Genomic DNA, 14,788 nt, shown 5'->3' with positions numbered 1-14,788 from the left:
TGCCTGTCAGTTGGTCAGAACATGTTAAAAGTACAGTAATTAACCCCGGCTCCATCAACAACGGTGGGGCACCAGTGCGAGATTGTTCACATTGTAAGATCTCTTGGCCTTTCATGCTTGGTGGAGCTACTCAGTGGCTTGTAGCGCCGAGGGAGGAGGTGGGAGCGGCAGATGAGCAATTAGTGTGTGAAACAGATACCCTGCTGTTCCAGCAGCCAGCCTGTTCTGCCCCGAGCACAAAGTGTTAGTCTGTCAGCAGTACCTTGACTGCAGGAGAGCACTCGCTGTTTGTGCCTTCATGGCGACCATCTTGTCTGATTATATGGTGCAGCGATCAGAGAGGGGCTCTCAGGTATCTGTGTCATTTCTTGGGGGTGATTCAAAGGTTTGATGGAACTATGAAACTAAAATCTTTGCATTTGGAGAATTGAGTTTGAGCTTCAACTCTGGATCATCTTTGACTGAAACACAGCAAATCAAACCTGTTTTCGAAAACTGTGAAGACGCACTAGAATGTTCATGTGACTGACACAACCTGAGGTTGTTTATATTTTCAAATGTGTCGAACATTCGGGCAAAGATTACAGACCTTGTGTGAAAAGAACTTAACTCTGTTGCCATGAACCATATTCAACAAACTCAAGAATAACTCTTGTTGACATTTACAGCATTAGTGTTTATTATGAATGTTGAAATGTACAATCTACTTTATTATAGTTTGTGTTTTTAAGCATGTTTACACAGATATTTATCTGTTTATTTTGCAAATATTATTAAATTAGTAATATTTTGGAGCTGAGTGTTTGATCAGATTGAGATAAGATAGAGGTCATTGCCTGAGAGGGGAAACAATCATGTGTGAAATACAATTACATGATGAATAAATATCTTGTCAGTTCTTTTATCAAATTTGGTCCTTATAGATACAGCAGTGTATTTACAGTGTAGTCAACAACACATAACCAATACTACATCCAAACCAGTGAGCTATTTGTTTTAATATAAAACATTGTTAATAGATTATTATTAGTGTGTACAAAGAAGTGCAGCTTCATAAAAAGCTTGAGAACTTTATGAAGGGCCATAAAAATACATTCTAATAATAGTAACAATTATTTTAAGTTACTAAGGCTGGCATACATAAAAAATGTCTGTAATGTTCCTCGCTGGAGGCAAAATGTATGATTAAAAAATGACAATTACAGAGCATTAAACAGTGATAGTGACACAGAGAGTAGTTGACGCATACATGGCTCCAGTTTGTGCCTTCCATGTTTTATCATGACATCCGAGTTGCAGTCTTGAGCATCATTTTGCCATTCAAAAACATAGCATGTCATTTAACGACTCAAGTTCTGCATTAAAAAGAGTAATCCGATCCCTGAAACACTAGAGAATGTGGACAAACAAACACAAAGTGAAATACTCAAATTGCATAATTGTTGACAAACATGCCAAACCGTTTTTACTGAAAAACTACTGAAATATTTAATTGATTATGACAAAACTTATAGACGGTAAATGCATCATTGAATTGTTTCAGATCTAGTAAAAAATCCTTCTTATTTGATGAGGGACGGGCAGAGATATATGAAGGACAACCACATGCTCAGCTGTAACTGTAACACCTGAGAGACACATACTGGGGCTGGTGCACACTGAGCATTAAACTGCAGGGTCAGCTGGGTTCTTCAAACGTCTGTATCCAGTGGGGGAGGGAAGTCCAGACATGGTGACAGCGAGTCCTGACTGTGTGTAGAACTAATCCCGGTGTCTGAGTCTGTGTCTGTAATGTCTAGAGGGGACAGGCTGTGTTTGAGTTTCACTGTCTGTGAGACGCTACACTGAGTCTCACTTTTCAGTGGGGAAAGACTGGGCTTATCCTCCCTGCTGTCCCCGATCTGCAGCGAGCTCAACTGGGCAGCCAGCTGCCAACACTCCTGGTCCTTGGAGACCAGCGCAGTGTCTGAGTACTTCAGCTGCTTTTCCATTTCTGCAGCTTGGTTGTGAAGGGCCACAGCGGCGAAGAGGCTGTGCTTCAGTTCATCCTGCATCCTCTCGAGATCGGCAGTGTAGAATGATTTGTCTGTCTCGGAGGGAATCAGGGAAGCAGCTGCTGCTCCTTCCTGTTCATCCTCGTCACCTTGGTCCAGTGGGAAGGTAGTCCCCCTCAGCTCAGTGTCTATATCCCGGGACAGCTGAAGGATGAGCGCCCGGTGTCTCTGAACCTGCAGCTCAAGATGTTCAATTCCATCGGTGGTGTACAGGTACTCCTGCAGCTGCTCCTCACTGTGCACCTCCAAACTCTGAGCACACGCCTGAGCCAATGCACTCTCGCACTCAGCTTCTCTTTGTGTGAGAAGCTCAAACTCCTCGATGTCCACATCCAGCTCCCTCATGTGTTGGATCTGCTCCCGGATGGTGTGGTCCTGGTTGAGAATAAGCTGCACCATGCGTTCAATCTCCTCTGCGCCCGGGGAGCTCCTGGTCTCATTGTGAAGCTTCTCCAGCTTCCTGAAAGCTTTCTTCACCATACGCTTTTGCTTCTCCACTGGCAGAGACTGGGGGTACTGCGCACGGCTGTGCTCCCATCGCTTTGGCTTGGCCCCCTTCAACGTTAGAGCCTTCTTAGCAGGTTGAGGAACAAAATCACTGGATTTGACAAGAATAAACTGGATGGAGGGTCTCTGGTCCCCCCAGGCATACCACAGCCTCAGGATTCTAGTGAGAGGGGGCAACGCTCTCTCAAAACCCTTCCAGCGCTCAACCAGACAGAAATCTTTGGGTTCCCCATGCAGGAGACACTTGCTCTCGGGGACTGACTTGTGATCCTCCAGTAACGCCTGAATCATATCTGCACAAGTTGTGTGCTTTGTTACTCCACAGACAACCTTTTCCTCTTTGCAGACAGTAACCTGAATCTCCTTTCCTATCACAGGCTCGGCATCTTTTGTCCTGGAGAAGAGACCAAAAGAAAAAACTTACAATTGTGGCTTGAAAATGACACAGTAGTTCTCATCTCTGTTTCCCCTCAAGTGGTTGTTAAGGGGGGGCAGCAAGAGACAAGGACATCAGCAATAATAGAAAACATTTTAACTTGTTTTGTGATTTTTCGAAAAGATAATTTACGTGCCGTCATCATTCCGCAAAAGCTCAGTTTAAAATGTACACATGGGTACACAGAAAAAATACTTTTTGAAAATCAGCACTTTGGTAGGTGTAAAAATGTGAAAAAAATTGACGAGAGGCCCGAACGCAGAGAAAAAACTCTGCATTAGTGTGGACAGGGTTTAAGATTTCACTGAAGCATTACTGTGAGCAGTACAGCAGAGAGGTGACAGGAAACAAGGATTAATGTACAACAGAGGTCACATGTCACTCTCAAACCAGGGGTGATGAGATCTCACAGTAAACCAGTGGTACTGAGATGTCAGGCGGTTGTAGTTAAAAAATGAATGAAAGGATGATTCCTTGTGAATGACCTTGTTTACATCAGTTCTGTTCAAACACTCCACAGGCTACCAAGTCATATTTCTTTTCTTAAACAGATCCTACTTTAGTAATTGCTCATTAGTTCAACGAGCAGAAAACTATGGTCACTCATTTTGTGCTCTCTAGCTAGATCTTATTAGACAGTTAGTCATCCTCTTACTCATCAGAGATGATCACTTAATAGTTGGGTTTTGAGCTATTTAACCCTAAGGCTCTCATTACCTTTTCGTCTGGACCGTAAACGTGTTCCAAAATTGAACTCTGATGGGCTGATGATATTCATTTTTTACATGCTTAATGGACCACCGGTAATATCCAGGACCTAATATCCAGTCGTCAAATGATAGGCACTGGCAATACAGACATCCACAACAAGCATAAGTAATCAAATAAGTAGATAGCATTGCCAGACATTTCAATTTGATTTCAAGATAAATAATGATGTATCATATTATTATATGAAAGATAACAAATTAGGCATATTCTGCAACTCATGCAGTTGATCAGGTTAATGCTGATTTACTGTGGCAAAGAAAGTGACATACATTATACAATACTCGTGCAATTACAGACACTTCACTCTCAAGGAAACCAGAGGGAGATTATCATGTACACTCCTCCAACACTGAACTGCAGACTGACTTTATGAGTGGAAGGAATGTCTGTGTGTGCTTTTACAACCAAACAGGCAATATGTCATTACAATGTTAACAGTAATACATCAAAAATAACTCATGAGGTTCATTTGATTTCAGGATATAATAAAGAGCTGCATTCAGGGCTTGGATCACATAAGCAGATTCTACAGTTTATTTACCCAAATTAATACAAAAGTTGGATGTTGTTTTTAGCCTTGGTGCACAGCAGTGGCTTCAGATCTGAACCTTGCATCTTGTAGATGCTCTGTCTTTATCTGTGTATTTTACACACTGATACCGCCGTTTTTTGGTTCCCACATGGCAGGAGAAACACACATAGCCCATGCATTGTGTAAACTGCTGGTGAATAATGTCTCAGGAATGTGATACGTATGCAACAATGGAGGAGGCTGGTTAATGGTTATGGAGACCCTTGGCGACCAGCGGAGCAGAGCAAACACTGGAGCTATGCACAGGCCAAACAAATCCAGCCATCTCTGGCATTCATAGATGACAGCCATGACGACTTTGACCTCAAGAGTTTCTAACCCGCTCAGGAAATCCCACAAACACTACTGATGCACGTGTAAGGAAAGATTGGGTCGACGCAGAAGAGGCCTGTGTAATATAACTCAGTCTGATGCAACTGCTCTAAAAGTCATGTTTGTACAGCTTTCAGTGTAATAATCAATATTTTTGGGATAACTTTATTTCTATAACTAAGTCAAATTTAAATATTCTGAAAGGTTTATGTGGTAACATGGAGAACATGAGAAGGAACTGTTTCCAAAGTACGTCCCATTAAGACCAGATGCAAAATATGTCTCTTTATGTTCAAGGCCAGGTGTGACGTCAGCATGTTAATCATTTTAGACTTACATGAAACGTGTGCATCTCATCTACGATGACTTCATTTTCAAGACATGTGACTGATGAAATACATTGTGATTCGCTGATATAATCGTGGGAAAGGTGACATGCATTCTAGACATTTACAGTTTGTTGTTAAAGTACAGTTTTGAGGTACTGTATCAATATTACCATTTTACGCTACTTTATACTTCAAGTAGATTTAAAGTACTCATAGGGGAGAGCGGGGTAATGTGAGACATTGGGTAATGTGAGACACCCCCTCTATCTTGGCAACGTATTTGTGGTCATGTGACCATTATGTTTTCAAGTCCCTCCAATTCCCCCCTTGCCATGAGGGAGAAGTTGTTACTGGTGCTGTGGTAAGTGTGTTTTTTCACAAAAATGTGTTTTTTGCATGTAAAAGTACATTTTTTGATGCTTTGAACTTAATCAACTGTTGAGTCAAAACAAATTGAATCAGGTAGAAAAACGTATATCATACATGTTGGTGAACTTCCAACATATAAAACCATGTGATTGATGCTAGCTGAAGATTAGCCTGAATTGCTAAGACATAAAATGTTGGCTTTGGGGTAAAGTGAGACAAATGCTGTGGGGTAAAGTGAGACATGAAGTACAAGTTAGGTTTAGTCTTAAACATATTTTAGTGTAATTATACATTACATATGTTTTTTTTTAATGTCATAAACATTGTAGAAAAGCCATCATGCCAAGAAACTACACCAGGAAGACGACCTGGGGCCAAAAACGCCTCGCAGAGATGGAGACTGCAGCCGCTGAGGTCATGCAAGGAAAGAAGACCTTAAGAAAAGTTGGAAGGGATAGAAATATTGACAAGACAACCCTCAAAAGATTCATAAAGAACAAAGAGAAAGGGAAAGCAAAATCAGTAGCCTGGGGTGCAGTAGCTGATGTAAAGAGAATATTCACAGATGAGATGGAGGAGGAGCTTGCCAAACACTTGAAACAACTAGCTGACCAGTTCCATGGCCTTGCTCCAGTTAAGAACTGGCATTTGAATACGCAGAGAAAAACAATATCCCTATCTCTGCCAAATAGACAGAGAAACAATGTGCAGGTAAGCTAGGGTGTGCAAGAGATCACATGAATCATAATAATAATAAATGTTCTTAATTGACCAATCCCCATGATTCTGTAACTAGTCCGATATTAGATTTGAAATGTGTGGTTGTCAATCTAGCTGTAAGGATTTTAACTATTACAACATGTGTTGTTATGGTAGTTTTAAAGTGGAAAAAGTAAGTGGACCACTTTACCCCTTGATTTATCTGGTCTGTCTCACTTTACCCCTAAGCTGGGGTAAATTGAGACACAAGACCACTTTAAAAAACATATATCATATTTCACTGCCCTTTGTCCTGAAGACATTCTGATCATTTCCATTGCTAGGAAACATCCTGAATTAATGGGAAATGTGTAAATTTGACTGATATCAGTTAAGCACGCCAAGAGTGGAGCAAATGTAAAAAATGTCTCACATTACCCCGCTCTCCCCTACAAATGATACTATTACATTTATTTAACAGCTGTAGTTGTGAACACATTACTGATCACTTTAAAGGCTGCTTTAAACAAACTTCTTCCTCCACTACAGAACTTTGAGGGATCAGAACAGTTTTGGGTTTTTAAGCTGTTACGAGCACAACAGTAAGGTAGCAGTTTTAGGATGCACGGCAAAGCACAGATGGAGGGCTTGAAAGGACAGAAGAGGCCAAAAAGATCAGGTAAGAAGTGAAAACAGGATCATTCAATCCCAAATGTTCTGAATACTTTAAATTGCCTGTGGACTGCACATTTCCAACAAACACTAACACAAAGCATGTGAGAAACATGTGTACATCATCATATCTGCACATGCAGGTGAATAAACACGCTCTCCAGACAATTGGGTATTTCAGAGAGGGTGACCCAAGCCCTCAGCAGTACAGGAAGAGGGTACAGCACAGCCGGGAAACAGCTGCATTTGTTCAGGGCAACAAAAAAACTCACCAATGTTCAGACAACATCCTGCCAACACAGTTCAATGAACAAAGTGTTGACAAGTGCATGGCTGCGAGTGTGTTAGCCATATGTCAAGAGTCTGGAATCTAACCTTTAATGGGAGGCCGTGTTAAAAAAAACATGTCCAGAGGTCGGGCCTGATATAGAAATGACAGTATTGAATTAATCTTCAATGGGATGAAGACCAAACCTGAACAGCTAGTAATAAATGATAAAAAATTTACTAAAAAGCATAGAAAACAAGTAAGTCCGGCTGACAGGCACTGTAGCTACTGTATAGACTAAATTGGGTAATTTGACTTTACAAGGCAGCTACTTACAGTATGCTTACTATATCAATGTCAGTGTGGATTTTACATGTAGCTGTTAGCCAGTGGCTATTCTTTCTCAGTTTTTATGACATGAAGTAGAGAAACACAGGTACCTGTGAGGTTGCCGATAGATTTCTGTAAATGTAAAAGTATTTCTTTATAAACCTAAATTGGACCTAGGCGTATACACCGGAATACACTTTACTCTCAGCTTCAACACTTCCCTTATGGAACATTAATTCATAATAAGAATATAAATTGCACAAAAAATGTAAATATGGGAAATGTCTTTCAGGTTAAATAAATCTGCATTACAGGAAACTTACAAAGCTGGAAAGGGAGACATTGTTGTTATTTTCTGAGGAAGGACATTCGGATGATAATGGTGGTATCAGTCTTTGCAAGTGCCAAAACCACTAGCCTGCGCTGCACGCCCCATCGGCCTGATTACATCGTAGCTAATACACTTATGAGGGCTGTTGCTTTGGGAGCCATTTGAAATTCATGGCTCAGGATGAAGTTGCGTTGGCAGAATCAACGACTGAGGGGGCCCTCAGTGTTCACAGCTGTCTGTTGTTGACTCTGTTGTTGTGATGAAGTCAAACCTGGTCATCAGAGTGGATGGAATGGAATTAAGATGTATGATGATAAACAGTAAACTTTAAAACTTTGTCCCAGTGAGGATGGATGCTGTGCAGTGGATAACAACAATGAACTTTACCCATGCACTTTTCTTAACAGTTACAAAATGCTTATCAGAAAAGAAAAAAGCAAATTACTGTAAAACAAAGCAATGCAAAGAAGTGAAAGAGGTCAAGAGCATCAAGCAGATGCTCTTGACCTCAGCTTGAACTTCAGTCTCTAAATACCCAGTGAGACGTCAGCCACGAGGAAGTAAACCACATGCAATTCACAGGAATTTTAAACCAAGCTCCTGTGTAGGACGATCATGTTGCAGCTGCACAGTGGTGGCACGGCTCTCTTCCATTGTAATACTCATAATGACAACCTTGTAGACATTGACAATTCCCTATTGTGTCATAAATTTGCAAGCTACAAGTTACCACAGAGGACCGCACGCTGGCGTCTGGAGCGAGTCTTAACAAATTATAGCTCTCCGCCGTGTGTTCCCAGATCAATAGTGATGTGATAAGATGCTGCAGATATTTCCAACAGGAACTCAGCTGTGATAGCACAACATTAAATATATATCCTGTAGCCTCTGCTATCAACAGGTAAGATTGTCTCCTGTTTAGTGTTGTGCTGGTATTGAAATCATAGGATTGGTGAAACTGAGAAACAGTACATTGGCTAGTTGGAAATCAGCAGTTAAGTGAAGTAAAACATGTTTATTATGCTATTAATCATTCCTGATTAGACTTCTCAAGGGTTGGTTCACCCAAATGTTTTCCTTCTTCTCCTACACTGTTATTCAGCAATCCAGATAATTCGGGTCCCCACTGACACTTAACTTAACACGGTACCTGTTGATGGATGGATTCATTAGTTTGGATGGCTCTCTATGGAAAGCAGAGGTTCAGTTCATTCAGAGGGGGCATTAACGTATATGCAATTGCATCAAAATCCATCCACATGTCAATTTCACAAATGTCAGCCACTTAGGCGCTTTGAGTGGTCGTCAAGACTATAAAAGCGCTATATAAATACACAACCTTTTAACATTTAACATTTAAGGAAATGTCAGAGGATCACAAAGGTCATTAAGATTCGTCCTCTAGGCAACATGGTTAGCTTCAAAATCCACAACAGTCCATTTAACCGTTGCTGAGAAAAAAGAGATGGATCCACAGAAAAACTTTGCAATGTCTTTTTCCATGGTCTCAGGTTTCAACAAGATACAATTAAGAGTTTTTAAGAGACTAACTGTACACTCCCCCATGACTGAAGATAAAGTTAAGTGCCAGAGTAAAGAAAGACTCAATTATCAGTTCCTTGTTGGTCTTTTTTTGTAGTTTTTTAAAGCGTTATAATATCTGTATCATTAAGAAGGTGACATTTCAAACTATGTATGCTGCAAAAAGTTTTCTCTAACAAAAAGCTAATTTGTAAGCACGATAATATTAAATGAGGTTTAACAAAATTAAGATTAACTTAATATTTTTAAGACCACGTGTGATACTGCAACATATTTAAGACCTTTAAGGCCTAAAATTCAGATGATTAAATTTTATACTTTTTAAGACCAAAGTGCTTGATCATTGTGGGAACTGTTTGGTTTCTCTATAAACCTAAAGTCTTAAAGCCTTATTATGTTATGTTTTGGCTTTTAATTTGTGTTAGGCACTTTGTAACCTAGTTTAAAGCTATTAATATAATTATTGCTATGATTAAAATGCCTGATGTACACACACCACTAACATGACTCATGACATTACAGACACATGCTGTTTTCCACACAGTAAAGGTCTATATCATCAGGCTGCCTAAGATGATAACTTTGTATTAGCCTTTCCTAAATGAATTAAAGCAGCTCTGTTTCGAGACAGACCACCACGCAACTAATTATATAGCCCCTCGTGTTTAGAAAAGATTAGATCTTCCCATTCAGAGTAAGAAACCCTAGCAAGCCATCAAACCGGTCAGGTAAAGTTAAAACATTGAACATCAGACATGTATCTAAAGTGTTTTCTATGTCTGGTTTGTATGTGGGAAGAAAGAGGTAGGGGAGAACGTCCCAGTGCTGGACAGGAGACACTTCCTCTCCTCTCTTATCTGAGAGAGAGGATGAGGGATGGGTGAGGAAATAACATCACTTTTCTCTCTGGATGTTTTGATCTCTGGAAAGATGACTCCCCCGATAGGCATCTGTGAGCAGAGACACAACACACCCCTTCCCCTCTCTTCCTTGCCTCTGTGAAACCAACCACTCCTCTCACAGTACCTACCCACCCCCCAAAGCCAAAAAACAGGGCTTTGCCCAGTGAAAATAAGTGACTTACTCACTCTCTGTAAACATAAATAATAGATTTCTTTCAATTTGATTGAAGTGGCCTGTTAATTTGTGTTATCCTAACATTTCTATAATAATATTCTAATAGGTCAATGGAAGCTAAATTAATTGAGGAGTAATTGTCAGCTACGATATGGGTATCTGAGTAGACATATTGTATATCAGGCAGTCTTGTTTAAAATCATAGTCCCTGATCAGCAGCCACCACGATCAGATGCCACCATAACCCAAAATCCATCATCATGATCCAGTGCCACTATCAAGATCCACCTTTTGGATCCACCGTCACCTGCCACCTCGAGCACGATCCTCCCCCATTTGTGCAACTGTGTTAACTGTGACTCAGAACAAGATATGGTGGAAGTGGTCACTTAATCGCTCTTGTCACTTGTGTCGCTGACTGCAAACCGTTTACTGTCATTTCAAACCCTCTCAGGCCTGTTGTATGCTGTTAACTGGATGACGCCGGTTTGATGTACACGACTCTGCGATGACACTCTACGACTGTTTGATGATATTCCAGCAATATGTCAGCTGCAATCATCGTCACATTTTAGTTTTAGTCAGTTTGCAAAAGGTTTTGACGTTTGAACAGACCGCAGCTTCACATGGGCTTCAGCTTGTCATTCTTCAGCAAACATCCACCTCAATGCCTCAGCATGAGTAACTCTGGATTCAAGCGTTTGACATATCTACACTTCTAAACACTTGACGTAATTATAGGTGCTGCAGCAGTAATTATTACACAACATCAAAAAAAAGCATAGGGCTCATGGAGACAGCTTCAGTCAGACTGTTTGAAGTAACCACAGATAACATAGCTCACGTCAAAATATATTTGTTGTGCTGCCGGGCCACTGGAGAAAGTTGTCAACAGCAGGAGCTGTAAAACAAAACCTCTTTTTTACGTCTGAACTTCATCAAACGCTTTCCCACAGAGTTTGATTGTAATGAGAAGTGTGCTAATGTGTGCTAATGAAGTGTTTTCTAATGAAAAAACTTCATCAGCCACTTTAAAAACCTCTCTGATCCCGGTCTTGGCAACAGGTAACCTGCCTGCACACTGTAAGGGATTGGATCATGACCCAGATAGCTCCAAAATCAAACCTCTGTTTACCAACTCTGCACATCAAATAAATCTGCAGTCGACAGCACCTATAAAATTTCTTCACAAGGATGGCTTGAGGATGGCTTGTGCCTCGGTAAATCTAATTATCACAACTTTTTTTAAAGCAGAGGCCGACGCCAGCTGTAGCCCGAAGCACATCAAAAGGCAGAGCTTCACTTAAGGAAATTGCTGGAGAAAATGATACAGGTGCTGATGACAGGATCTCTCTCAACCTGAAGTGAAACTTTTCTCTGACTCCCACAGTCCCACATGAAACGAGTATTAAATAGAAAATGTCTCTGTAGTCATTACAGAGCAGGAGGAGGTCAAAGCTCCACAGTTTGATATTCAGTGTATTCTGCTCAAACCTTGCATAATGTGGAAATAAATAACGTACTACTATAAAAGGTTTCTTGGTACTCTAGACACACATATGCAACATACATATTTATACTGCCATCACCGAGGTATATCTGTCAAAATGGATGAGTGATCAGCCTGTTCCCAACACTTTATACAGCTTGAAAGGTTATTCTGTGTCATTTAATGGTGCACCTCTTTGTCTCATATCACTCTACGGTAAATTTGTTCATGGTATCATCGTAGATGATGACGCAAAACTGCATTCACACAGTTTAGTTTACTTTGACCGTTGCGCAGTTAAACCATAAATCCAGTGCGCAGTGCGATGTGCGTAATTCTCCTTCCTCAACAGTTCCAAACGGAGAAAGAGAGGCGCGCGCTCACTCACAGAGGAGCGCGCATTTACGCTTCACACGCACGTACACACACACACACACACACACACAAACACACACACGCAGAAACAGGTTTCCCGTCAAGAATGATAACTCTCATTAAGTTACCTGTTTTTCAGACGAGCTTTCAGGAAGTTTTTCCCAAACGGAGCCATGACTCAGGAGCGCGAGGAAACAGGCCACAGTCCTGAGTTAGTTACAGTCCCTGCATGACAGGGCGTCGGACTTTTTGTGTTTCAGGAAAGTTGAGGGTGTCCCGACTGCAACTCTGTCCTACGCCCCATCCCAACCGGGGAGGGAGGTGCTTCACCACACGACAGCTACTGAGAGCTTTTTTTTAGTGAAACTCTGCCCCCTTCCTACTCCAAGTACTTGTGAAACTGCACAGGGGTAAATACTTCTGGCAATTCAGTGAAAGTGGAAAAACTGAGACTTGAACTAAAGAAAGACCACGTCAGGTCTTCTGAATAAAAGAGTGCATGAATGCATTATGGATTTGCAAATTAGAAAGAGACCCAATATCATTCATCATTCACAAACCACAATGGCAGCAGAGCGGATGCTGCTGACAAGGCCTAATAGTCCTCAAACCACATTTAAATTCACTTAATCTAAAATTTTATTAGGATCTGCATCAAAATATCAAACTATATATCATACACATCAGTCCCCTAAACATGTCTGACTGTTTTCATCAGGATCCATGAATTATTCTTTGAGAATTCAAGGAAAATGTAGAAAAACACCCTATGTCACAATGTTAAAGATCATCATAATGAATAACAGTAAAATTGCATTATGTATTACAACATATATAAGGGCCATTCTGCATATTGGTTTCATTATGGGTTCCTCTACAAATAAATCTAATTGTTATTACAGTCTGTCAGCTGCGGTCATATTGAAGACAATTTAAAGTCTTGGCTTTTGCGATCCCATTTAGATTCAAACAAAAAAGACAAAATTCTGACATACAGAGGAATATAACCTGCTTTGTCGCCAGACTCTTTCCCATGCTTCAAATTCTGTTTGCAGAGGACATATGTTTTGAAGTTGTTCTAACTGGGAATTTACTTTATATTAAGGTTATTTATACACAAGATGTTACACATTAATATGGCTGACCAACATCTGGAAATATTGGTGTCATGGTGTCTTGAGGAGCAAATTAAGTCACAGCTTCTCAGTGTTTGTTGCGTGAGCATCTCTGTTCTTGGTATTCGTAGCTGGTCTGGCCACGTGATCATGTTAAATGCACGTGCATCAATATGTTAATGCATGCCTGTAAAATCAATTGGCCCTCTCCACATTGATATAGTAAGATGGCTCCAGCTCCAGTGGTGTAAACATGACAGATATTTTCACTCCTTTCACCTCTTCCGTGCTGCGAGGTCTTTCAGAGCACATAAACACTGAATACACGTCTGTCAATTGCCCACCATGGTGCTGTAAACCAGTAACACATGGAACACTGGATCTGTTGAGCTGGTCTATGAGCTATGTTAACATGTCATTCAGGCCCACTGAGAATTTACCACCCTCAAGGCTGCAATAGTGGCACAGCTCCAACATGTTTTAGGGACACCGTTACCCACTGTGGCTACACACAGAGCTTATCTCACACTCTGCAGTTGTGTATCACCTTATGTGTGGATGCAAAAATTGCATCATGTACATAAATGTCTAAATTCAAGATTATTAATGTGTTTTTTCAAAAATGTTTTGTGCATTCAAAATAAAATAATTGTAAAGAGATATTTTCAAAACTGAGGTTTTAGAAACTTGAAGAGATGGATACACACATTTCCTACCTGAGCAGACAACACGGAAAGCTGTATTTACTCCTGAGCTGACCAGCCCATTGGCTCGTTGCCATTTGACTGTCCATCAGATCGAATCAGAAGTAAGATCATCCAATCTGGGAGAAGAAGACCTGCTCCTACATTGCATTTAACAGGCAAATACCTTCAAGATATTAGCCAACAATAACCTAGCTGAGCTAAAGGGTGCTAGTAAGTCTTCAAATCAAGTATACTGCATTAAATACATGTTGTGAAGTTTGATATTAGCAAATTTACTGCTGGCAATAGCATTAATCAAGGACCTAACTTACAATACTTTACTGAAAACCCTAGCTTACCCTACCTACCTACCTACATATCCTACCCTACCCTACACCCTACCTCCCGACCCTACCTACCCTTATACCCTACTCTACCCATCTCTTACTGAGTAATCCTCTCCTGTCGTCTCATAACTAATAACATTAGCCTAAGCATCGTTGCGGTTGGCAGGAACTCGACAGAGCTTACTTTTACTTTTCATTCCCGGTTTTGCAGCTATTGGACATCAATTCATGTTCATGATCAAATTAAAACTAAACGTAAGTTGAGTTAATCAGTAATCTGGTGTAGATATTAACTTAACGTTTAAAGTTCAAATTGTTATTTGTCAAATATACAGGCCTGTACAATTAAATTCTGACTTTGCCTTCTGCTACAGTGAGTGTTGAACAGTCTGATGGCAGTTGGACAGAAGCTGTTCCCAAGAGGTGTGAACAGTTGTGATGGGGGTTCTTGACAATGGAGCAGGCTCTTCTGTGGACTCTGTGGTGG

General features: G+C 40.6%; 1 protein-coding gene across 1 annotated transcript; it reads right to left on the bottom strand.

Moving 5' to 3' along the window:
* Window positions 1-980: 980 nt before the first annotated feature.
* Window positions 981-12,418, bottom strand: rassf9 (Ras association domain family member 9). Its single transcript, XM_062390892.1, has 2 exons — window positions 12,282-12,418; window positions 981-2,955 (listed from the first exon to the last, which is right to left on the bottom strand). Exons 1-2 carry the CDS (start codon window positions 12,326-12,328, stop codon window positions 1,692-1,694), a joined length of 1,311 nt encoding a protein of 436 aa, XP_062246876.1. The 5' UTR covers window positions 12,329-12,418; the 3' UTR covers window positions 981-1,691.
* Window positions 12,419-14,788: the final 2,370 nt, after the last annotated feature.

The sequence above is a fragment of the Platichthys flesus genome, chromosome 6 (genome assembly GCF_949316205.1).
Source record: "Platichthys flesus chromosome 6, fPlaFle2.1, whole genome shotgun sequence".
NCBI lineage: Eukaryota > Metazoa > Chordata > Actinopteri > Pleuronectiformes > Pleuronectidae > Platichthys > Platichthys flesus.
This window is presented reverse-complemented; position numbering and strand designations above follow the sequence as displayed.

Excerpts from the sequence above, each read along its gene's own strand:
- rassf9 (XM_062390892.1), bottom strand. The coding sequence starts at position 12,328 with ATGGCTCCGTTTGGGAAAAACTTCCTGAAAGCTCGTCTGAAAAACAG. Across the intron at positions 2,956-12,281 it reads AAAGCTCGTCTGAAAAACAG|GACAAAAGATGCCGAGCCTG; the intron begins GTAACTTAATGA and ends TCTCTTCTCCAG.